Source organism: Nyctereutes procyonoides, unplaced genomic scaffold, assembly GCF_905146905.1.
Source record: "Nyctereutes procyonoides isolate TBG_1078 unplaced genomic scaffold, NYPRO_anot_genome, whole genome shotgun sequence".
NCBI classification, from domain to species: Eukaryota; Metazoa; Chordata; class Mammalia; order Carnivora; family Canidae; genus Nyctereutes; species Nyctereutes procyonoides.
The window spans coordinates 11881951-11907369 of record NW_026575040.1 but is presented as its reverse complement, the minus strand read 5'-3'; the positions used below and the strand labels follow the sequence as shown (position 1 = coordinate 11907369).

Genomic DNA, 25419 nt, shown 5'->3' with positions numbered 1-25419 from the left:
CCTGCCTTCGGCCCAGGGCATGATCCTGGAGTCCTGGGATAGAGTCCCATGTCGGGCTCCCTGTGGGGAGCCTGCTTCTCCCTCTGCCTTTGTCTCTGCCTCTCTCTGTCTCTCATGAATAAATAAATCTTAAAAAAAAGAAAAAAGAGGGGATCCTTGGGTGGCGCAGCGGTTTGGCGCCTGCCTTTGGCCCAGGGCGCGATCCTGGAGACCCGGGATCGAATCCCATATCAGGCTCCCGGTGCATGGAGCCTGCTTCTCCCTCTGCCTGTGTCTCTGCCCCTCTCTCTCTCTCTCCTCTCTGTGACTATCATAAATAAATAAATTCAAAAAAATTTAAAAAAAAAAAAAGATAAGTATCCTAAAAGACATGTTCTAAAATTTGAGAGTACTGAATTTGTTTTTCCTCCAAGAAGTTTGGAATTCTTGTTATTTATCATGCACTCTTGATAGCCTAAAGAAGTATGTAAATCTGCATCTCTCTTTGATCAGTTAAAAACTAAAGGACTTAGGTTGAATTTGGGTCATATTTGGGGGACGTTAGATTTTCAGAAAGCACAGTGCTTAACTTTAGCTAGAACTTAGATTTACTGGATAGCCTTCCCATGTTCTAGGGTTGTAAAAGCTACTAATGAGTAGAGAGCAACAGGCCTCAACTTTCCTTGTTCTGTACTTGCTCCCTGAGAGAAGAGACTTTACAAAGCTTTTCCTCCTAAACAGGGATGATGTTTATATGGTTAAGAGGAAAATGTAGGGATCCCTGGGTGGCGCAGCGGTTTGGCGCCTGCCTTTGGCCCAGGGCGCGATCCTGGAGACCCGGGATCGAATCCCACGTTGGGCTCCCAGTGCATGGAGCCTGCTTCTCCCTCTGCCTATGTCTCTGCCTCTCTCTCTCTCTCTCTCTGACTATCATAAATAAATAAATAAATAAATAAATAAATAAATAAATAAATAAATAAATAAATAAATAAATAAATAAATAAATATTAAAAAAAAAAAAGAGGAAAATGTAATTTCCAACCCCATATAAAGTGTAATTAGACTTTACGCCAAAATGGTTTGTCGTTGAACTGTTGAGTTTGACTTTTCCTAGACTGTTGCCCTGGTAGGATGTTTATGAGTATCTTATACAGTTTCCTCATCCAATAATAGAGGAAACTGAGGACCAGTAGGTGAAATGCAGCTTTCTTTTCAGGTCTCAGTATGGTCCATGGTAGAGCCTGGACCAGTACTTTGGATTACATGTACAGGATTATTTTTTGCCTCTAATATTTTAAGTATTCCATATAAGCAGATTGATTTTATTTATTTATTCATGAGAGACACAGAGAGAGAGAGAGGCAGAGACACAGGCAGAGGGAGAAGCAGGCTCCTACCAGGGAGCCCGATGTGGGACTTGATCCCGGGTCTCCAGGATCAGGCCCTGGGCTGAAGGCAGCGCTAAACCACTGAGCCACCGGGGCTGCCCAAGCACATTGATTTTTAAGCTAGTTATTATCTGCTTTAAATCCTTGGTAGAGTAAGAAAAATTGTAAGTCAATAATATTAATTGTTTTAATATTTAAAAATCATTATATTTAAGAAAATTAATAAAAGTCATGATGTTTAATAAACCAGGAGAGGGAGGAAGTATATTAGTTTCCTAGGACTTCTATAACAAAATACTAGTAACAGGGTGGGTTAAAACAACAGGAATATATTTGCTCAGAATTCTGAGGGCCAGAATTCTGAAATCATGGTGTCAGCGAGGCCATCCTCCCTCTGAAGGCATTAGGGAAGGTTGTTCCATGCCTCTCCTGGCTTCTGGGAGCCTCAGGTATTCCTTGGCCTATAGATGTATCACCCCAGTCTGTGCCTTCACTGTCACATGGCATTCTCCCTAAGTGTCTTCACGTTGTCTTCTCTCTTCATGTGTCTCTGTGTCCACATTTTTCTTTATAAGGACACCAATCAAATTGAATTAGGGCCCACACCCTCTGACCTCATTTTCACTTTACTTCTATAAAGACCCTGTTTCCAAATAGTTTCTGAGATACTGGGGCATTAAGACTTCTTTCTTTTCTTTCTTTTCTTTTCTTTTCTTTCTTTCTTTCTTTCTTTCTTTCTTTCTTTCTTTCTTTCTTTCTTTTCTTTCCTTTCCTTTCTTTCCTTTCCTTTCCTTTCCTTTCCTGTCCTGTCCTGTCCTATCTTATCTTATCTTATCTTATCTTATTTATTCATGAGAGACACAGAGAGAGAGAGGCAGAGACATAGGCAGAGGCATCAGGCTCCATGCAGGAAGCCCGACATGGGACTCGATCCCAGTGCCCTAAGCCAAAGGCAGACACTCAACCGCTGAGCCACCCACGCATCCCCACGTTAGGACTTTGAACGTATCTTTTTAAGAGGACAGAATTCTACCCATGACAGTAATTTAAACATCCTGTGGATCAGATTTATTTAAACACATATTACTTTGGTGAATAGCTTTCATTCTCTGGTGCTACAGTCTAGATTCTTAGTCATGTTGATGCCAAGAAAACAGCTACTTAAAGCATATTCATATTCAAGACCTGATCTTGGGGCACCTGGCTGGCTCAGTCAGTAGTGCATGCAACTCTTGATCTCCGAGTCATGTTCATTCCTACACACATCTAAATAAGAAACCAGGGTTCCTGGATGACTCAGATGGTAGAGCATGCACCTGTTGATCTTGGGGGTCATAAGTTAGAACCCCACATTGGGTGTAGAGATTACTTAAAACCTTAAAAAAATTAATTAATTGGGACACCTGATGGTGCAGTTGGTTAAGCAGGCAGCTCTTGGTTTGGGCTCAGGTGGTGATCTCAAGATTGTGAGATCAAGCCCTGTGCCAACACAGAGTTTGCTTCAGATTCTCTCTCCCTCAGCCCCCCATTTGTGCACATGTGCACACACGCTTGCAGCACTCTCTCCCTCTCTAAAATAAGTAAATAGGGATCCCTGGGTGGCGCAGCGGTTTGGCGCCTGCCTTTGGCCCAGGGCGCGATCCTGGAGACCCGGGATCGAATCCCACGTCGGGCTCCTGGTGCATGGAGCCTGCTTCTTCCTCTGCCTATGTCTCTGCCTCTCTCTCTTTCTCTCTCTGTGACTATCATAAATAAATAAAAATGTAAAAAAAAAATAAAAATAAAATAAGTAAATAAATCCTTTTAAAAATAAATTAAAAGGGATCCCTGGGTGGCGCAGCGGTTTGGCGCCTGCCTTTGGCCCAGGGCGCGATCCTGGAGACCCGGGATCAAATCCCATGTCGGGCCCCCGGTGCATGGAGCCTGCTTCTCCCTCTGCCTGTGTCTCTGCCTCTCTCTCTCTGTATGACTATCGTAAATAAATAAATAATAAATTAATTAATTAATTAAAATGCCACTTCTGCTTTTTAGACTCTTGGTAATTTATATATGTCATCTTCAACTTTCTGAAATTATTTAGGAAATAAGCATAAATTTAAAACTGCTATATTACTAGTCCATTTCCATATTTTATGAACTCTGTATATACATGCAGGTATGTTTTTTCTAACTCATTAGCTCAGTAAAAGCAGGTAATATGCTGGCAAACTGAAGATCCTGCTTTGCTGTCATGTTTTATGTATGTTTGCACTTAGGCTTTCCTTAACTGTAGGCACTAAATTATGGGATTGACCTTTGGAAATCTGACTGTGCCTTGTGAATGAAGTTTTGAATACTTTTTCTATGAAGTAAATTTAGATTTTTTTTCCTTTTAACAATGATAAATATTCTTAGCAGTGTTAAGCAATGTAGTATAAGTGGTTTAGAAGAGAACTAACAGTGGTAATTGATATGCAGTAATTTCTAAGCTTTAGCTTATGATTTCTGTTTCATACACACCCTTTTGGTAGGATTAGAGAGGTAGGAAACACAAGCTCTCTATTCCCATATAATTTCCAACTTCTCTGTGTACTTTTTAAAAAAGCAGGCATTCCTAGCCATGTCATTGGAACCAAGTTGCAGTATGTAACCCTGTTGATCCGATACTTCACCACATTCCCCTGTGCCCTCTCTCTCTCAGTACCAGTTCAGGAGCTTAAGCAGCTAGTAATGGTTGACCTAGGTTTTCCTGTTTGGTGTAGGGAAAGAATTGAGGGGTTGGGAAGAAGGGAACAAAACCAACCCAAAACACCAGATTCTAGTGCTAGAGCTTTGTTTGAGTCCAGTGTGTCTTTTCACTGCTCAGGGAGTCAATGGTGCCTTTATGTCCCTAAGTGGTGTAGGTCAAGACACTACCACGGAGAAAAACAATTGCTTGAATCCCAAATTATTTAACAGTCAAAGACTTTTTCAGAAAAATAATTCCTCCAGGAAAGAGATTTGTGTGACATCAGGCAGCCGGAGCGTCTTCCTGCCAGGCCCTTTGCTTGGGTGAACATGCTAGATGAGAGAGGTTAGTGTCCCCCAGCACCAATGGAGGGATCCGTGACAGTATTTCTGAAAGAGCAAACCGAGCCCAGAGCTAGCTTAGGGTAGAACTGCTTGTTTCCTTTTACATCAGTTGCTTCCTTCTCCTCCTCCTGCTTTATACAGCAAGAGAATTGTTTGGTTTTAGACAGATGTGTATAACCAGCCCAAATATTGGCATGGCAACAACCGATGGATTGTGAGTATCCAGTGCTGCTTTGTGGAGGGTATGAATGGAGCCTACCCTTGGAACAGGGGGATGACTCTCTTGTCTAATTCATCCTGGGGCCCTGCCAGCATCTGTGGGGGCATAATATGTAACACAGAGACCCTAAGGCAAGATTATAGGATAGTATATAAAGCTTGGAGATGAAAGAAGTATCCCTTCTTATGTAGGACTTCTGTGGTTTACGATTCCTGGTGAAATGTGAGCAAGATCAGCACTGCTTTGGTTTATAAAATAATCCTCTTGTGCTCTGTTGTTCTCCACAGGAGATGGTATGAATGCTTATGTAGCCTACAAAGTTACAACACAGGTGAGTCCAAGTGACCCTACTGTGACTGACTTAATAGACGTGGGTGTTTATACCAAGAAGGTCATTATTCAGATTATTTCTGGGTATTTCTTTAGTTTCTTTGCCAACATCCTCCTTCAAGTTTACTCAAGATGGAGCAAGCCTGCATCCCTTTGGTAATCTCATCTGAGCCTTTCCACTTTTCTTCCAGAGAGCTAACACTTCAGTTTGAAACTTTGTAAGTTTTATTAAGACATGTGGTATATCTGATATATCCCCATCCCTCTTAGGAACTTTGTGGTTTAGAACTAGTTTGGTGGATTGCCCCAGACTGTATCACCTGTTTAAAAATCATCACTTCTTATGAGGTTCCCTATGTGGAGCTTCTTTTAATACTTTCCCTACCTTTTTACCCCTAGAGTCTGGTCTTCCTTTTTTATATAACATTAATGCATACAAAACTTACACAATGTTGTATGCAGGTTATGAAGCATAAAAAATGAAGCCCCGAACCTACCACCAGTCTTAAGATGAGTACCATTGAATCTACCTGCGTGTTTCTCCCTGTCATATCCCCTCCCTCACACCTTAAGGGCAGCCACTCTCCTGAGTCTCTCATTTCCTTTATAAAGAGTCTTCACATATGTATCTTTAAACAAAATACTGTTTTGCTTTGTTCTTAAGTTTCATAAAAACGGCATCGTGCTGAAAATAGTGCTTTCTTTACTAGCATTGTTTCTCAGACCCATCCATGTTGTGTGTAGCTGTAGTTAGTCCATTGTGTGATTATAGCATAATATATTTCTCCATTTTCCTGTTGTGAATATTTGGCATGTTTCCAGTTTTTGTAATTATGAACCATGACCTTTCTTGCACATGTCTCCTAGTATACACATAGAAGAGTATCTCTAGAGTATATACCCAGAAGTAGTCCCCTGGGTCATAGATAGGGCAAATGTTGAGGAAAGGGAATACAAACGTTTGTTTGTTTGTGGAATACAAATTTTTTCAAAGCCCTTGTACCAATTTATACTCCCATTGGCATATAAAAAATTCTCCTTTGATATACTTCTTTGCCAACAATTGGCAAGGACAGCCTCCTTAAATTTTCCCTGCCTGGTGAGTATTAAATGGTCTGTCATCATGATGTAGGCCTAATCTTTTTTTACTAGAAGTCTCCTTCATATTTATTGTCTCACTGCTATTTGTTGGCCTGCCACCTGTAAGTTCCAGATTCAGTGACACCTTAGAAGCTAAAATGTCTACATTGTGGACATTTCACTTAATCCTCCCCCTTTAGTCTGTCTTTAGTTTCACTGCTTTAATTCCAGGAACCAATACCCTTAATTAAGCAGTGCAAGATGAAATAGTTACAGGTGACCATAGATTTCCACTTTAAACTAGATTTCAACATCAGTTTCCTTTTAGAGGAAGGGTTCCTAACCTGGATGTGGAACTGGATTTCAATTTAGTTAGTTGCCTTTATAATCCTATACATTTTATGTTATGCATTTAAAATCCTTATTCTAAAAAAAATAAAATAAAATAAACAAAAATAAAATCCTTATTCTGAGAAGGGCTCTGTAGACTTCCAGACAGCCAGAGGGGGACTATAGTTCAGAAGGTTTAAGAATCTCAGCTTTGAAAAAAGTTGTTTGCTGGGTAGCTAAAGGACAGGGATCTAGGAAGTAGATTCCTTTCACTTAAGCCAGATGACTTTAAAGATCTATACTCATCTTCTATTTGAAATGAAATTGCCTTGTGTTTTTTCTGTCCCCAAGACGAGCTTACCAATGTTCAGGAGTAAACAGTTTGCAGTGAAAAGAAGATTTAGTGACTTTCTGGGTCTTTATGAGAAGCTTTCGGAGAAACATTCTCAGAATGGCTTTATTGTCCCTCCTCCACCTGAGAAAAGCCTAATAGGTAAGCTATGTGGTCTTTAATTCTTCCTGGATTTTTTTCCTTTGCATTCCTTCTGTAGTATAGTTTCTAATTAGTATAAGAGACTACTATTTTTTAAAACATTTTGTTTAGGTATCCCTGGGTGGCTCAGCGGTTTGGCGCATGCCTTTGGCCCAGGATGCGATCCTGGAGTCCCGGGATGGAGTCCCACGTCGGGCTCCTGGCATGGAGCCTGCTTCTCCCTCTGCCTGTGTCTCTGCCTCTCTCTTTCTCTCTCTGTCTATCATGAATAAATAAAATCTTAAAAAAAAAAAGATTTTTGTTTAAACCAGATTTTATTTATTTATTCACGAGAGACACAGAGAGAGAGAGAGAGAAGCAGAGACACAGGCAGAGGGAGAAGCAGGTTCCATGCAGGGAGCCTGATGTGGGGACTCGATCCCGCATCCCAGGATCACGCGCTAAGCCAAAGGCAGATGCTCAACTGCTGAGCCACCCAGATGTCCCAAGAGACTACTATTAAAAGTGTGGAATCTTATGGTCAGGAGATAGTTTCAGCATTTTCCTATAAATCACATAAGGTCTAGAGAAATAGCGTGTTTTGACATGTATTCTTCCTTCAGGTACAGTAGGAAGCTCTGCTTTGAGCTTTCACAGCTCTGTGTGTATGGGGGTGTGTGTGTGTGTGTGTTGTGTTGTGTTGTGTTTATGTTTGTATTGGTATCAGGAGTCTTAAATGATTCCTGTTTCCTCCAGACTGAAATGTTCTAAGTAAGATGGGGGTCCGAGGGAGCCAAGGAACATTCCCATTGCCATCAATTGATGTTTGTTAATCTATACTCAGAGTCCTGTGGCCCTCTTTTAGAAAATGTATAATGTTCTGCAAGTCTCAGAGTTTAGAACCTTCAACACTTTGCGTCTAGTTCAAAATATGACTCTCGTGTGAAGAACCTTTTGTTCATGCACCTCATAACATAAAAGTGTAGAAGTGGCCTTTGGTTATTTTTTGTAATGCTGTTCTCATTGCCTTTCCTTCTGTGGGCTTTTCTACAGGTGTTTGTTTGTTTGTTTATTTTTAATTCACAATGATTTAAAGTTATTTTTACTTTTTAAATTCCACTCCAGGAATGACAAAAGTAAAAGTTGGGAAGGAAGATTCTTCTTCTGCAGAATTTCTTGAAAAACGGAGGGCTGCTTTAGAAAGGTAAGTGCCATACAACCATTTTCCTGAATGATATAAGAACAGGAAAACAGGTAAGAACCTGAAATTGAGACTTAATTATGAAACATTCACTGGAGTTAGTAGAGATGAGAGTCAACTAACTGAATTAAAGACTCACACTTCTGTAAGCTCTCCAACATTTCCTAAGTCTCTGATCTTCCCACCTTAAGAACAGACCATCTTTTCTTTCCTCATCCCGAATGAGCAGTTAAGGGTATTCCCTTTGACAATCATATATGACTGGCTCTGAGGTCTCTTTCTGAGCAGTTATGTTTCTTCCCTTTTTAGAAATATGTGAAGAGTATGAATTTCAATGTGTTTAAAAGCAGAGTCACATTCAAGTGCCTTATCTGAGGACATCTTAAAGTAATGAAAGATGTACCCTTGCCAACACTATATAACACCCCAAACCTTGTGAGGCCAGGTTGACTAACCAGATAACTGTTAATACCCTGTAGGTACCTTCAAAGGATTGTGAATCATCCTACCATGTTACAGGACCCTGATGTCCGGGAGTTCTTGGAAAAAGAAGAGGTTAGTATTATACAAACTGAATTGCATAATTTATATCTGCCTCTAGTGAAATGAAACTAGTTCATTCAACAAACATTTGAGCACTTTACATGCATTTGGCTTAATACAAGACTATATTCTAATTTGTAAGCCCTCAAGAATTACAGGTATTTTTCAGCCTTTGAAATAAAAAGTTCTGCCTATAATTGAAAACAACTGGTTTTAAAGGTCAAACTGCAGCCTAGTTTTGTCTTACTGGAACAACACAATGATCTACTTGGCAAGTCCTTTGCATGTCTTTCATAGGTTACTTATTAGGCTCAAATTGAATGCTTATTTTGTGCCAGGAGCTGAGAGGCGTTGGTTCAAAACCACTTACCACAGACCACAGAACTGCCATGTAGTGAAAGTGTTGATTGAAATAGACCATCTTTTTTACAAGCTATGCATAGTCTTTTCATAATTGTGAAAAGTTGGAGATGGCCCAGTTGCTAAAAATTGAAGAAGTAAGTGAAATATATCAATACAACATATACTTTATTCTTATCATTAACAGAAAGTATACAGAAATGTTTATATATATTCATTGAAAATATATATTAAAAAAATTACGTGGAGTGCCTGGCTGGCTTAGTTGGTGAAGCATGTGACTCTTGATCTCAGGATCTTGAGTTCTAGTGTGAGTTCCAGCTCTACATTGTGTGTAGAGCTTACTTTAAAAGAAATTATAAAAAGTGAAACTTGAAACAGCATGTATATAGAGCTATGGGAACATGTTAGTCATTAAAGATGGAAAACAAACACTGGAATGAAATAATGTATCTCATATGAAAGAAAACTAGAAATAAGTTACTGACAAGGTGGAGTTATCATTGTGTATTTGTTTTTTCATTTTGTTTTTACTTTTAAATTTTTATTTAATTTGCATATGATATGCATTATTCTAATGAAGAAAATGGTACTAAGTATATCGAATTCCCCCCACCAAATGAAATTTTTTTAATTAAAATTTCTTTGCTTAATGCAAAAATCTTTTCATTCCTCCTCTGGGATTTCTATATATTTTTTTCCCTTTTTGGCCCCTCATCCCCATGTTATAACCCCTAAAACAGAATTTGTCTACAACAGCACTGTTGATACTTTGGGCTGGATCATTCTTCGTTCTAGAGAGCTGCCCTGTGCATTATAGGCGTAGTAGCATCCCTGGCCTCTATTCACTAGACTCCAATAGCATCCCCTCCCCAGTTTTAATGACCAAAATTATCCGCAGCAATGGCCAAATGTCCCCTAGGGGGCAAATGTGCCCCAAGTGAAAACTATTGCCCTAACAGCCCTGAGCACTAAAATCTAATTTTTCAGCATGGTATATACTATATTTACTATAGATTCTTTGGGATCCCTTCCATACCCTAGGAAAGTTGTGGTAGGGCTGAACCAACTAAATTGTTCTTAAATGTTTGACATGCTTGGCTTAATAAGGTCATCCCTAAAAATACCCTCAATCTGAATAAATAACACTCCTGTCCTTAGTCCTTTGTTCACTGAGAAAAATCCAAATGGAATCACAGCACAGCTTCAAAGCTTCTCAAGACCTTTCATCCAGTATTGTCCAGAGTATACTAATCCAAAGGATCTTTTAACAAAAGCATGTTTGATATTTAAGCAGTTTGTGCCTGGGATGGCAGACAGTCTCAACACAAGGTCATCAGACCACATAACAATCTTACTCTCCTGTCTTTCTGCATATTGTATCAAAAGCTGAACATTTTCCTAATTCTGTAGGTAACATAGAATTATGTGTAACATAGCCCTTTTAATTTTTTTTTTCTGTGTGTGCTAGTTACAGATGTGTCTAACTCCTTTGAAAACAACAATCTACAGTTCAAATAATTTGTTTGGCAAGTTTTGGGCATGCCATCTGATGGATACTAATTCTTCTGAACCTAAAATAGGGGCAGCAGATAACATGCCATCCCGCCTTCTTGGTCTTATAGCTGCCACGCGCCGTTGGTACCCAGACATTGAGTGGCGCTGGTCTCCTCAAGATGTTCAACAAAGCCACAGATGCAGTCAGTAAAATGACCATCAAGATGAATGAATCAGACATTGTGAGTAGCCCAATTCCTCTCACCTTCCCCGGCCCCATCCCTCCCACCTTCCCCTGCCCCATCAATCTTATGGGTGAGAAACCCTGAGGAGTCCTGAATTTCTCAGAGACTTTCCTTTAAAGATAATTCGGTCCCTTTTTTAAAAAACTGCTAAGGAAATGCTGTGCTGTACACCTATATGAGTCCCCTCCATTAAAGATCTGGGCTTGTGTGTTTCAGTGGTTTGAGGAGAAGCTCCAGGAAGTAGAGTGTGAAGAGCAGCGCTTACGAAAACTGCATGCTGTTGTAGAAACTCTAGTCAACCATAGGAAAGGTAACAAGATCGGAAATACACTTGGAGCTGGGGGAAATTGATGTCTCCATTGAGCTGGAGATGGGAGGGCATCCTGTTCCCAAGTTTATCAGCCATTCAAGTTGAAATTCTCAGCCTACCTAGTCCTTGATGTTCTCATCAAAAAAGTATGCCCTGCACCTCCTGCCTCAGTCACTGTAAGCATTGACTTTTTCTACCTGGAACATGGACTTAAGCTGATGTGGTTTGAATTGGTGGCTTATATCTGAAGTGATGTCACACATTTTAGCTACATGGTCAAATTGGCAATACATAAATTCAGGGAAACCATGTATGTCTCCTTACCTTGGCCTAAGAGCTAGTAAAATTTGCCAAGTTTGAATGCTCTGCCTTAAACATGGCAATAAACAGAAATCCAAACAGGCAGAGAACAGTTAGAATGAAGGCAATGTAAGACTTGGCAAGATATGGCCTAGTCCATGGGCCACATCAGGCCCTGACCTACTGCTACAAGCTAGGAATGGTTTTTACATTTTTAAAGGGATGAGTGAAAAAAGAGAAAATGAGACCAGATGTGGTCCTCAAAGCTTAAATCATCTGGCCCTTCACAGAAAAAGCTTGTCCTGCTCTAGAAGATGTAAGAGTAGGCAATGTGCACAGACTATTAACAATGAGCTTTAAAAAAAATTAAAATTAAAAAAAAATAAATAAACCAGTGAGCTTTAACATGAAAATTAAAATCAGTTGGCCTGTTGGTATTAACTGGCCCCTAGTTCTCAGGAATATTGGAACTGCTTCCTCCAGGTAGGCCTCAACCTAGTGAAACTTAGGCCAGCAGGTGCCTCTCCCTGCTCGTGTGACCACACTGCACTCCCCTCACTCTTTACGTACAGCCATGGTATAAGTGACTGGGTTGCAGAGTCCCCTGTTGTTAGATACACAGAGGCAGGTTTGCTAAGGCATGCCATGTGGTGCCAGCTGACTTGTCCCTTTTCCTTGAGATCAGAGGCCTCTGCTGTCTTCTTCCAGAGCTAGCGCTGAACACAGCCCAGTTTGCAAAGAGTCTAGCCATGCTTGGGAGCTCTGAGGACAACACAGCATTGTCACGGGCACTCTCCCAGCTGGCTGAGGTGGAAGAAAAAATCGAGCAGCTCCACCAGGAACAGGCCAACAATGACTTCTTCCTCCTTGCTGAGCTCCTCAGTGACTACATTCGTCTCCTGGCCATAGTCCGTGTAAGCCTGTTTCCTTTCCTCTTTCTCCCCCCGTCCTTGATTTAATTTGTCTTTCTTTTGCTTTTCCCGTCTCCAAGAAGCTTCCATCCATTATAGCTGAAAATAGGTGTAACTTTCTTCTACTCTCAAGAGAGACGGTATCTTATGAACCAAAAAATCCATTTAACTGTTAGCTAGTTATCACTGAGTCATTTTGAGGCCTACAGTCAGTTTTTCAAATGCATTTAGAGAAAAGACTATTCTTGAATTTCCAAGTAGGCCCCTCATTATTATTGAAGCTGGACAGTGCTCCTTTCATCAAACAAGGTTTATGATAGGCCTGCTGTCTTGGCTCCCTGGAGCAGTGACTTCCTCAGTCCTTTGGTCTTTGCCTCCTTAACAGTAAGCAGCAGCTTTGCCCTGGTACTGGCTTCACTTGTCCCTCTGTTGTGGGCAGTCAGGTAATTACACGGAACCAGCTTGGCATTGCATGGAGGAGTGCGGCCAGGGAGTAGAGAGAGCTTGTCACCAGAGTCCTTTGTGTGCTGTGCTGACCACTCTGGTAACACAGCAGCCTACCTCTTCTCCTGGTAACCAGGGCAGCCTGGTTTCCCATGACCTTTTAGAGCAGCCAGGGAAGCTCCCTTGGGCAGTGGTATTAGCTCTTGCATGGCCTCCCCGAGATAGAGAAAGAGCCAGGAGAGATCCTGGCACCTGTCTTATAAGGGGCCTTACATGGAACCAGCTTGGGACCAGAATGAGCCTCTGAGTTAGAACAGAGCCACCCTCACTCCTCGTCTCCAGCATCTCCCCCACTAGGGAGCTCCCGTGTTGTCAAGAACCGAGCTGCTTCCAGGGCTCTCGTTTCCTCCATGGTAGAGTTGCTCAATATAGCTTGTGAGGTTGTTCATTGCCCTCTCCTGCTCACCCCAGAGTGATAAGAGGTTGGAAAAATAACCTGCTTTGGAATTCCTAGATCTGGTCAGACTACAAAGACTGGAGCGCCACCTCAGGGCCCTCTCTGGGGAGTTTTCAGAGGGGGCATTGTTTGGAGTCTCAGGAGAGCACAGCTCTAGGATGTGACCTCCTAGGCTGGGTGAGCCCCTATGGACAGTGGGGAGAGAGGCCCAGCCTAGAGCTCCATGCAGAGGCTGGGGCAGCATGTCTGTGCAGAACTTCAAGCTGGGATTTTTCTCAGACTCTTCACCTGCCCTTCTCATAATCATGAGCTGGCAGTGGTGTAGAGGAGATGAACAAATATTTCTCTTTTGCTTTTCCCTGAACCTGGAGCTGCACTGCTCTTAGCCCAGAGGTTTAGGCTTGAGTCTTATATGGATATGAAGTTACCCTTTACCCATCCTTTGACATTGAGCTGCTAAGAAATTACAAGTGAGCACAAGTGACAGTCAGTGCCAGGAAAGGTGAATTTAGTGGCATTCACTCCTCAAGTTTCAAACTTTGGCACTATGGAGACCTAGGAAACATCCAGGGAACTTCCTGTAGTGAAGGAGAGCAAATGGAACAGGGGTAGGAGTCTGGCCCCACACACAGACCTCTCATCCAGGCTGCCTCTTGAAGCCTATTAAGCCAGTGGAGGTGGTACATGGTGTGGATAGGCCAACAACTATCCTCTGGAGATGTGATCAAGGGACTGGAAACAGGGAAAACCAGCAGTGGGCCTGTGAACCTAAATAGCCTGCAACAGTTGAGTCTATAGATGAGATGGAAGCTGTGTGTCCCCTGGTAGCTTCAAGCATTCATTTAAAGATCTGTTAAACTAACCCGTATACTATTGCACATATATAATAATAGGGTTGCTTCCTTAGATTGACCTTACCTGGTATATCTCCCAGGCTGAGGTAGGTCTCCAATTATGTTACTATGTTATAGGTCCCCTGCTTGTTTTCTCTGTATTTTGCGTATGTCTAATTATTAATTGATAATTATTAATATAATGTCAGTGGTTTCTATTAGATTATAAGTTCCATTAAAAAGCAGAACCACGTGTTTCATACCCCAGTATATCCTTAGTTCCTGGCATATGGCAGGAGTTCAGGAAAAGTGTGTAGAACCATGGACTCATCTGAGACAGGCAGTTTGGGAGCCATAGTGCTGGGCATTGGCATCAGGCCACCTACTGTGCTCCCAGCCATCCAGCCTTGGGAGTCACATGAAGCAGCATGGCACTGGCCTACTGGAGGCTTGGAAAGGAGTCTTACCCAAGCTTGTGCTGTTTGATGTTAAGCTTCCAGCTGGGCACTAACATGTGGCTGCAGAACCTGTCCTTGCTCGGTCCTTCTCTAGCACAGCTATTGGAGAGAGCCAGCCCTTCTACCCTTACCCCCTCCTTCAGGCTGGAGCCAGTGGAGCTCCTGAAGGACTGGTTGTGCTCTTCCCCAACCCCCACCCTTACAGGCTGCCTTCGATCAGCGCATGAAGACATGGCAGCGCTGGCAGGATGCTCAAGCTACGCTGCAGAAGAAGCGGGAGGCTGAGGCTCGGCTGCTTTGGGCCAACAAGCCTGACAAACTGCAGCAGGCCAAGGACGAGATCTTAGAGGTGAGGCCCCCCCAAGGCAGATGAGTGGGGGTATTCTACTGACTCCCCAGTGAGCCTAGGTCCCATCCCACCCAGATGCTTGAAATCCCACAGCAGGCAAGAGAGCTATTTTAGCCTAAAGGACGGTGGCTGCTGAGGAAGCCTCAGAAGAGTCCAGGCTTGCCTGAAGGCCTGACACTTTTTCCCTTTTCCCATTCCACCCAGACTTGTCAGATAAGAATCTCTTCAAGAGGGGTCCTGGGTGGGTCTTAGAAAAACTCCAAGGTGACTCAGATATGCCCCTCTGGTGAGAACTAAATTCAGTTCTCTGGAACTCCCAGCTCTGCTGGTGGGTACCTAAACCAGAGGCTTTGGAGTGCCAGAACTTCCTTAGAGACCAGGCCTGGCCTGGGGCACACAGCATCTCTTTTCCAGCCAGATGGCCTTACACACTGAATCCCATATGGTTTCTAATCTTACCCAGAGAGAGAAACAGACATAATGACCAATTGAGGTCTCATGCGTAGAATTGCTGTCCAGAGGGAAAGACTCAGTAATGATATCATAGTTTTAAGTGATCCTGTCTTTCCCCTTTTCTTCCCAGTGGGAGTCTCGGGTAACTCAGTATGAAAGGGACTTTGAAAGGATTTCAACTGTGGTCCGAAAAGAAGTGATACGGTTTGAGGTGAGATAGAACATCCTATTTCTCACAAGTGTGCAGTGCCTGGTTTAGTGGTGGTGTTGGTTTTGTTCAAGTCTATTGAATCAGGAGACAGACGGAAGTGCTGGTGACTTGGTAGTTGTTGTGAACCAATACCACCTTCTATGTGTGTTCACGTTTGTGTTCTGAGGCAAGGTAGCTGTCCTGTACGTGTTGCTAGACCAGAGCAGATAGACACGGAACAAAGCTTGCAGCTGTCCTTTGTCCTCTGGTCCTCTTTCCTCTCTCTTCTCTTCCTCCACCCCCCTTCCCCCCTCTGACCCCCCACCACCCACCATGAAGAAAGCTTTGCAGGGCCTTGCAGAAGCTGTTTGGCTGGAAGTTATAGCTATTCCAACTACTGGCTGTAGTTTCTGGGGCTGTGTTTGGCCTCAGTCAGCAATAAACACAGCCATCTGATCAAGAGGGGTAGGAGTAACTGTCTGGATGATCACTCTAGAATCCTGTCTCCTATAGAAAGAGAAATCCAAGGACTTCAAAAACCATGTGATCAAGTACCTTGAGACACTCCTGTATTCACAGCAGCAGGTATGTAAGTTATACATGACTTTCATCCTCTGTGCCTGATCCAGAGGCCTGCTGCCTACTTTGGGCTTTGGTAATGGGATGGGCTAGGCTGGCCCTGTTGCTCTAACATGGAACATCTAGTAGGGTCTTTTGCTAAGCAGGATTGCCCGAATCCTATAAGAAATTAGTTTTAAAGGACAAACTCCACCTAACCCTCTAAAGGCAGAGGCACCAGGTAGTGTGGTGAACAGTGGACCCCATTGTGAGGAGCTAACTGAGCTGGGCAAAGCTGTGGCCCCCACAGGGGTACTCCCTCCAGGGCAGAACCAGGAGTATCTTTAGTGATTTCCCTTGAACGGCCCCCACAGGGGTACTCCCTCCAGGGCAGAACCAGGAGTATCTTTAGTGATTTCCCTTGAACTTGATGCTTCCTCTTAGTCTAGAGACAGGTCAGGGCAGTGCGGCTTGCTGGCCAGTCTCTCCCAAGGTCCACTCAGCCTAGCCATTTCCTCAGCTTGCCTCAGCTCCAGCCTCCCTTGAGGTGGCTCAGGCATCTGAGGGAGTGCCATGCATGGCACTGTGCTTGCTCCCCTCCCAGGCTCAGGCTCTGCCACTAGGTGGGGGCACTTGCTTACTGTCCCCACTTCTTTGCAGCTGGCAAAGTACTGGGAAGCCTTCCTTCCTGAGGCAAAGGCCATCTCCTAATGGACCAAGGATACCAGAATCCACCTGCCTGACGCTGCCTTTTTATACACTGTCCTCCACCTCTGCTGGACTCCAGTGATGCATCCTGCCTAGCCTGGACTTTACCCCTTCCTCCCTGCCCCCACGACCCCTGTCCCTATTCTAACCATTACTTCATTTAGCTTCCATATATATTTTCTTACCTGAGAGAATAGTTTCTTGCTTTAAGCAAAAGACCTACACTAGGTGGTGGAGTTAGGGGATAGGGGTGGAGTATTGATATAAATATATAAATACAAATGTATATTTTTCAGGATGTGGTTAGGAACTGGGAATAACGTTTTCTGTTACTCCTGATGGTGCCATGAAAAGATTATGTAATAAAAAATTTTAAAATCAGGTCACATGCCTCAGAATGGTCTTGCTTTTTGCTTTAGGCTGGGAAACTGTTGGGAAGCAGGTCTGGAATACTCTGAACCAAGAAATTGCCCAAGTTGAGGAAGTTTCTCTCTACAGTAGTTTACAAGCTTTTGCTGCTGTTTCCCTATGGAACTAGAATTTCTTTTTTTCTATCTACCTCAGCTACCTGCTCGGAGGGTCTCTTAATCTGTTTAATTCTTATTCCTACTTTTTTAGGGAAGGAGTTGTAAAGACATCTCTTACAGTAAGAGGGTCAAAATGGATTCTCCTCCAAAGGAGGCCGACTCTTTTATTCCTACTCTGTTTCCCTTGGCTGCCCAGGGCTCTCTGAATCTTGCCCTCTGAGAGCAGTCATGTGTTCTGAACTTCTTTTTGCCCATGTCCTCAGTAGACTGATGTTAAAAGTGTGAAGGGGCTGATATGGACTTAACACTTTATCCGCACTGCAGCAGAGCCAAGCACTCCGCTTTAGATAAGGCCACCCAGGAGTTCCTAAACTGTTTGAGGTTCCAGGAAGCTTTACTGCCTATGCCCAGGACATAGCATGCTAAACGAGGCCCCAAGTGTTGTCCACACAGTCCAAGGACATTCAAAGGGGTCTCTGTCCCGGCCTGGCCAGGGAGGCTCAAGTCTCAGATGCGCTGTTGCTGGGCTTCCCCTCAGCTGTGTCCACAGCTGCTGAAACTGGCTGGTCAGAGTGGACTGTGAAAGCTGCTCTGTGGCATGGGGTTGGCAGACTGCCTGCCATGGAACCTTGCCACTCCTGCCTCCCCTCCTCCAGCCCGAGACTCCCCTTTCTGAGGGTGCTTCATACCTACTCTGTTAGTTCTCTTTGGTGGGTGGTTAAGGTTTGGGAGGGGTGCAGCTTGAGGCAAGAGAATGCAGTAAACAACACTGATTTCCAGTACACCAGCCTGGTGGGGGCAGGGATGTGAGGGGTGCAGTGCTGGCAAGTATCTTTTTCAACGGGTTGATTTTTGGGGAAAAAAATCCGGCTCTTCTTACCCTCCAGTGTCCTCATTACCACCCTTGATTTAACCTTCCAGTCCTTACATGTTTGTTTTTGCATAGTTGTCATAATATACACAAAATACTTTGTATCCTGCTTTTATCATTCAGCACTATGTATTTTATGATCATTTCTTCTATATTGTTGTATATCTTCACACACTATTTATTTATAAGGCTATGTAATTTTAAAGCTTCCACAGAGTGACTGTTCCATAATTCTGACTCATCCCTTGTTGTTGGATTCTTGGTTGTTTGGTAAATTTTAAATTTTAATAGAATTTCAATCCTACAGAAAAGTTACAGGATATCACAAAGAACTTCCATAGGGACGCCTGGGTGGCTCAGCGGTTGAGTGTCTGCCTTCGACTCAGGGCGGATCCGAGGTCCGAGGATCAAGTCCCCCGCATCGTGCTCCCTGCAGGGAGCCTGCTTCTCTCTCTGCTTATGTCTCTGCCTCTCTCTCTCTCTGGTCTCTCATGAATAAATAAATAAAATATTAAAAAAAAACAACTCCCATATATCCTTTACCCAAATTCACCAAGTGTTTACATTTTACCTTATTTGCTTTTTGACTTATTATCTATGCTTACATATTGTATTTTCTGAAGCATTTGAGAAAAGTTGCAGACATTGTGCCCTTTTATCCCAAAATCTGTAGTATACATTTCCTTAAGTACAAGGACACTCTCTCATAACTTAAAACCATAAGTACGGTTATTGAAATCAAGTTTGACACTGAAATAATACTGTTACATAACTCATGGTCCATATTTGAATTTTGTCAGTTGTCCCAGTAATTTCCTTTATAGCAATTCTCTTTTTCCTGGTGCAAGATCATGTGTTACATTTAGTTACACAGGATTACACGGGTCTCTGTTGATCCAGAACTTCCCAGCCTTTGGTTCGTTGCCATTCATTACCTTTGCATTTTTGAAGAATATTTGTAGAATATTCCTCAATTTGGATTGGCCTGATGACTAGATTAGGGTTTTGCAATTGGGAACATCACAGAAGTAACATCCTCCATGCATTTTATTTTGTTTTTTTCCTCTGTGCATTTTAAGTTGGCATATCATGTCAGTTGGTCCTGCTAATGCTGCAGTCAACTCTGATCACTGTTACTATTTCCCCCTTTGTAATTAACAAGGAATTTGTGAGTTGATACTTTGAGATCATGTAAATATCTTGTTCTCTTCCATTGTGCTTTTCTAACCCCATAATCTGCATTTACTGGTTGGCACCCTACCAAAGAAAGGCATCCTTTCTCCCTTACTTAATAATATACTTACCAGTATGGATGAATGGATTCCTATTTTACTTCAAATCGCAAGCCACTGCTTTGATTTACTTTGATTCTCAAATCATCCCAGATTGCTGGGAGAGTCCTGTATCTTTTTAACCTGTCTCCATTTTTGAACACTTTTGTTATTTTCTGGCATAATGTTTCGAGCTTCTCTTGTGTCTTCCTTGCCCCAGCCCTGGAATCGGCCATTTCTCCATGGAATCTTGATTTCTTGTAGTAGAGAATTGTATTTAGAAACCAAGATCTGAAAAAAAAAAAAAAAAAAAGAAAGAAAAAGAAAAAAAAGAAACCAAGATCTGGGCACCTGGGTAGTTCAGTGGTTGAGCATCTGCCTTTGGCATCAGGGAGTGATCCCGGGGTCCTGGGATCGAGTCCTGCATCAGACTCCCTGCAGGGAGACTGTTTCTCCCTCTACTAATGTCTCTGCCTCTCTGTGTCTCTCATGAATAAATAATATCTTTTTTAAAAAGAAAAGAGGACATACCCCGTGGGCTCAGCGGTTTAGCGCTGCCTTCAGCCCAGGGTGTGATCCAGTCCTGGAGACCGAGGATCGAGTCCCACGTCGGGCTCCCTGTATGGAGCCTCCTTCTCCCTCTGCCTGTGTCTCTGCCTCTCTCTCTCCCTCTCTCTGTCTCTCATGAATAAATAAATAAAATCTTTAAAAAAAAAGAAAGAAAAGAAAAATAAACCCAAGATCTGGGTCCGGAGAGTGCTCATTTCTCCTGCAGCATCATTGCTTCTAGGCTCTTGGCAGCCAGACAAGAAAATAAGGAAGGATAAAGATCTATATAGCAACAGAGAGAAAGAGAGATGACCTAAAGAATTAGATAATAGAAATCATGAATTCACACGGATACTTCCACTCTAGTCCAATTGGGTTTATCCTAGTCTCCCTTTTCCATATCTGTCTCTTCTCCAGAGAAACTTAATTTTAAAACTTTCTCCTTGCTTTGTTATGTTCCATACAACGATCCTCTTGATGCAAGGTTTTTTTTTGTTTGTTTGTTTGTTTGTTTTATTTTTTCCTTGGGATGGACTCTTCTGGTTTCAGAACTTCCTCTTCAGCCTCCAGCATCCGAGGCTGACCGGGCCTGTGCATTTCTGTACAGAGCTTGCAAATGTGGAAATTGAGGAGGCCAGCAGCAGGCGACGAATGCTGAGCCGAAGGCCTGCACAGTGGTACGAAAGAAGGAGTCCTACCTGGGGACTCAAGAAGAAGAAATATGTAGAGAAGAGGATGCTTGCCCTGGGTCTTCAAGGTGAAGAGGTATTTGCCCCTTCTAGGGCCATTCTGCTTTGCTGCCTCCCAACAGTGGGAGGTAGGCACATCTAGGGAAATGCAAGTGGCTCCGTGTGGCCAGAGTCAAGTCAGTGGATAGCCTGCAGAGTGATGAGCAGGAGGCAGATCCTACCATCTGTACAACTTGTGAGGCACACAGAACATCATCCAGAAGTGTGGAGAGCCAGCGAAGGGACCTCAGCACGAAGTAACATGGTCACTTTTGTGATTTAGATCAATTCGAAGGTGTGAGACAGGCAAAGTGAGCAGCCAGGCCCTTCCCAGCCAGCCGGAGGGAGCTGAGGGGGGGCAGAAGGAATGGTCCTGGAGCTCCCGGGAGAGGCCCGGGAGGTGCACATGCAACCACAGGCATCTGGTCATTGAGGTGATGGGAGGCCTGAGGGAAGGGCAGTAGCTAGCCTGGCCTGCAGATTTCTGGCTCGGGTTCTGGGGTAGACTGTGAAGCCCTCCTGACACAGGTAACACAGGAGGCCGAGTAGGTGAGGAGCAGATGGGAGTGGACAGTGAGTTTAAAAGGTGCTGCCCATGTCCTGTTGTGTCAGAGGCTCCTCTGGGAAGGGAAGCCCGTGCTGAAAGGTAGGAGAGAAACAGAGTGAAAGGAGCCTTTATTTTATTAAAATGTGGGTCAGTGGGGGATCCCTGGGTGGCTCAACGGTTTGGTGCCTGCCTTCGGCCCAGGGCTTAATTCTGGAGTCCCAGGATCGAGTACCACATCGGGCTCCCTGCATGGAGCCTGCTTCTCCCTCTGCCTGTGTCTCTGCCTCTCTCTCTCTCTCTCTCTCTCTCTCTCTCATAAATAAAATCTTTAAAAAATAAAAAGACTTGCATTCTGAATGCACATGTAGCTGGGAACCCTAAAGAAAATAAAGAATGCCTTTGCAGCTCAAAGTGTAAAAATGGGGAGTTGATAAATCTGCTGAGGGTGGGACTGGGAACTGGTTAAGGAGAGAGCATGGTGATGGAGAGAGTGTCCACTGCTGAGCATGCCTAGGGCCCATATGGGACTGGAAACTGTGGATTTGAGGGGCATCAGGCCCAAGGTGGTGGGATTTTCCCCACAGCAGCCTATGGGAACGGGAGGGAAGGGGAAAATACTGATCCCTCCTGCAGCAAAGAAGGATAGACTTTGCTGCAGTTGGCATACATTTGGATGAACATTTTATCTTTGGAGACTCTGAGATTTTCTGCTCCATGCTTGGGGAGAGTTGGGCCTGAGCTGAGAGCTAGAAATGGGTAAGAGCTCATCCGTGTCTTCTGGCTGTGGGGCTGGTATGTACGCCATCTGCCAGTGCCTGGTGACACCAGATGTGTGGTTGACGATGGCATACTCTGCCAAACAGTCAACTCTCTGAAGTGGTACGTCTTTGTGACTCTATGGTCCCATCAAAGATTTGGGCTCAAAATAGGTCCTGAACAGATAAATGTGGAATGATCTCCAACTGCAGATTGTACCACTGGCATTCACAGCCTCCTGCAAGAGGCTCCATCCAGTTCACCTTTCCTGTTTATCTCCTAGTGTTTCACACAACAGTGCCAACACCTCACAGAAGCTGCCTCCAGACATGCTCTTTCCTTTGTCACTTCTGTGTGGCCTAAGGAGGCTTTTATTAATGTTGGGCTGTGTACCTCATGCACCCTGTCTCTGCTCCCATCCCTCTCTTCAGTCTCAGAATTACACCTATCTGAATGGGAGCAGAAGTAGGTAGAGATGGAGGGCACTGGCCAACGTGTCAGAACATTCACTGGGGATACCCATAGACATATCTAGAAACCAAGTCCGTGAAGATGACTGTGTAGAGGTGCCCATCTTAGCATTGTTTACAGTTGTAAAAATTGAAATCAATCTCAGTGTACAGCAGGAAGAGATTAAATGAATTATGGTACGTAATACAATTGGATATTATACAGTCATTGGAGATGATACGTAGCTATATTCATTGACAAGGAAAACATTTTTAAGTGAAAAAAGTAGGTTATAGAATTACATATATGGTCTACATTTATACAAAATTATATGGGAAGGATGTTGATTGAATTGATATCCATGATTGCCTAGAGGGATGGAATTTTGCATTATTTAAAAATTTTATGCCATTTTCTGTTGCTTGGAATTTCTGTGTATTGTCATTATAATCATAAAAATTAAAGTGTCTTCATTATGGGAAAACAAGCCAGTGCACCCTTTGAGGCCGACTTTATATGTACATTCTCTGGGAAGCTTTTCTTGATGCACTTTCCATTCCACTCCCAGACTAAAAGGGTAGCCCTACCCCCTGTTAGCTCTTTGTAGCTCATCCTCTTAAACCTCTGGTCTTTCTCACTCTTCTGTGCATTGTTATCTCTGAGATGATCTAATTAGCCTCTGGGGCTCTGAACTCCTTGAGATCACAGACTGTGTTGTTCCTACCGGTCTCCATGTTCTCCACCCACAAAGGCAGCCTCCGGGGTCAATGGCTGCCATTCAGCTCTGGCAGTTATTGTTTTATGAGCCTGTGGGCCCAGATCTTGCGGTTTTTGAAGATATCCAGAAATCAGGCCTGATTTGGGTTTTGATAGGCCTTGCTGCAGTGGGCAGGAATAGTGCTTGAGGTGGGTATCTGCAGGCTGGGAAGTGATAGCCACTTGTCCCATGCTCACTCCAGACAGGACTCCTCCCCTTTCCCCTTGTCTGTTGTGGAAATGCCCCTCTGGCTGTGATGACCAGATCTCTGGAGCAGAAAGCACCCCTTACCCCAAGGCTGCTCAGCCTCCATAGGATGCACTTTGGATCCAGAAAAAACAGAAAAACTATTCAATCTGAGGACTGTTCCTTCTAGGGATGTGACCATCGTTTCCAAATGACTGCCCCCTCCTAGCTTCAGAGCTCTCAGCTTCCTCTTCAATTCTGAGTGGCAGCAGTGATGACCACAGGAGCCCAGCCAGCAGGTCACCAGAAATAATGATAAGGCCCCTGGCAGGCCAGGAACCTGTATGGGGGCAGGGTAATCCCTTCCCACCCCAGAGCCTAAAGATAAGAGCTGTCATGTATTAAACACCTACTTTGTGCCTGTGGGCTTAGAAACATCTCTAATCTAGCATCGGGAACCTCAGGCCTATGTTAAGAGACTGAGGCTTTGAGCCCTAAAGCAGCTCACTCAGGCTCACACCCCAGAGCTCAGAGCTAAGACTTGAACCCAATCTGCTTGACCGAGCTTGTCTGCCACACCATGTCCCACATCTTCTAGACAGGGATGGACAAGAGGAACCTAGATATTAACCCACGAAGTTGTTACTAAAGACCTGAATAATAACAACAAAAAAAAAAAAAGACCTGAATAAAGCCCCTGGTAGACCTGTTGAGGACATGTTACCCACCTGAGCTTAGAGGCACATGAGCTGCTCTGACCTCTGTGAGATACTCTGTCCCCAGACAAGCACCGTGTGTGGCCCAGTTGGGGGGCAGGAGCAGAAGCTGGAAGACAGGAAAAAAGCTTGGGTGAGTACTGGGGAACCATTGGTGGCAGAGACTAAAACCTCCACTTGTTGAGAGACCACAGGCCACGCTCAGAACTTCAGGGGGTGGGGGGCGGGAGCACCTCCATTCCAGACATCAGGGTCTGGGGCCTGGCTTTCCTCTCGGCCTCAGTTCTTGGACTCACAACTCCTCATGACAAATTGCTGTGATCTGAGGGCTCCTGAGCACATCTCCTTTCCCTGAACCCTGGTGCTGAGCAACCCCAGAGGGGCTGATTGTTTGGTCCACTGACATAATCTTTCTAAGTAAGGGGTGTTGGGAGTTGTGGCACCAGAAAAAAATCTCCCTGGGAAGCTGTGCTAAGCCTCTGCTAACTCCCTCCACTCCAGCCATGAGTCACGTCTGAAGCCACCAAGCTGTCCTTGTCACCTGGGCAGGGGCGACGGGGATTCCTAGTAGTGGCACTGCTGGCTGGAGCCCCAGTGCTAGAGCCTGCAGGTCCCCTGAGAAGCAGGCCTACCGGGAGGCAAAGTTTGTTCTGGGGGGTGTGGCAGGACACACACAGCAAAGGTGCTCTCCTAACCCAACCAGCTCCAGGGCTCGCTTCCCCTTCTGCGCACCTCCGTTTCCTCATCTGTAAAATGAAGACTGTAGACTCTTCAATAATTTAAGATGTTTTAGCAACACTACTATTTTTTTTTTTAGCCGTCTATACTAAAGTCCAATCTTCAAGACCTAAAGGGATGGTGTTTTTGGGGGGGAGGGGGTGTTTTATTAATCAAAATTCATAAGCTGTACCTATTAGAGAGGCACTCAGTCATAACTCAGAGGTTGTTAGAATGAACAGGGTAGTTGCTGGTTTACACCAAACGCTGCTCCCAGTCATATTACCATTTTTTGGTTGCATAGTATTGACAAAGGAAAATTCTGGTCACCAAGTTAGTGGTTGAAATAGTTCATTTCTAAAGCTAACCTTGCAATCTCAGGAATCCGAGAGGGGAAGGATAAAGCTTGTGTTGTTTCAAAATTGAATCAACAATGTGTTAGGATGAACCATACGTAATTGCCAATGTCCTACCATTTTGACCTACAAAAACAGCAAATTCGTATAATTCACCAAATAATAAGAGCTAACATTTATTTACTGTGTGGCAGGCCCCCGCTGAACACTTTGCAAGCATGAGGTCTCTCAATCCACACTCACCGCTCCGCTGTGTAGATAAGGACCCCGAGCGCGGGGAGCTGTCTGAGCCTGTCCAGTGACCAGGGCCTCCAGGTGGCC

General features: G+C 43.9%; 1 protein-coding gene across 1 annotated transcript in view; it reads left to right on the top strand.

The window, feature by feature from the left end:
* Nucleotides 1-17048, top strand: part of SNX1 (sorting nexin 1) — a 38922-nt gene extending 21874 nt beyond the window's left edge. The window contains exons 5-15 of the mRNA XM_055319981.1: nt 4926-4969; nt 6730-6871; nt 7976-8054; nt 8531-8606; nt 10580-10693; nt 10913-11006; nt 12015-12220; nt 14615-14758; nt 15342-15422; nt 15915-15986; nt 16620-17048. Of these exons, the coding sequence (XP_055175956.1) occupies nt 4926-4969; nt 6730-6871; nt 7976-8054; nt 8531-8606; nt 10580-10693; nt 10913-11006; nt 12015-12220; nt 14615-14758; nt 15342-15422; nt 15915-15986; nt 16620-16670 (1103 nt within the window). The 3' untranslated portion in view covers nt 16671-17048. The remainder of the gene's footprint in view (nt 1-4925; nt 4970-6729; nt 6872-7975; nt 8055-8530; nt 8607-10579; nt 10694-10912; nt 11007-12014; nt 12221-14614; nt 14759-15341; nt 15423-15914; nt 15987-16619) is intronic.
* Nucleotides 17049-25419: the final 8371 nt, after the last annotated feature.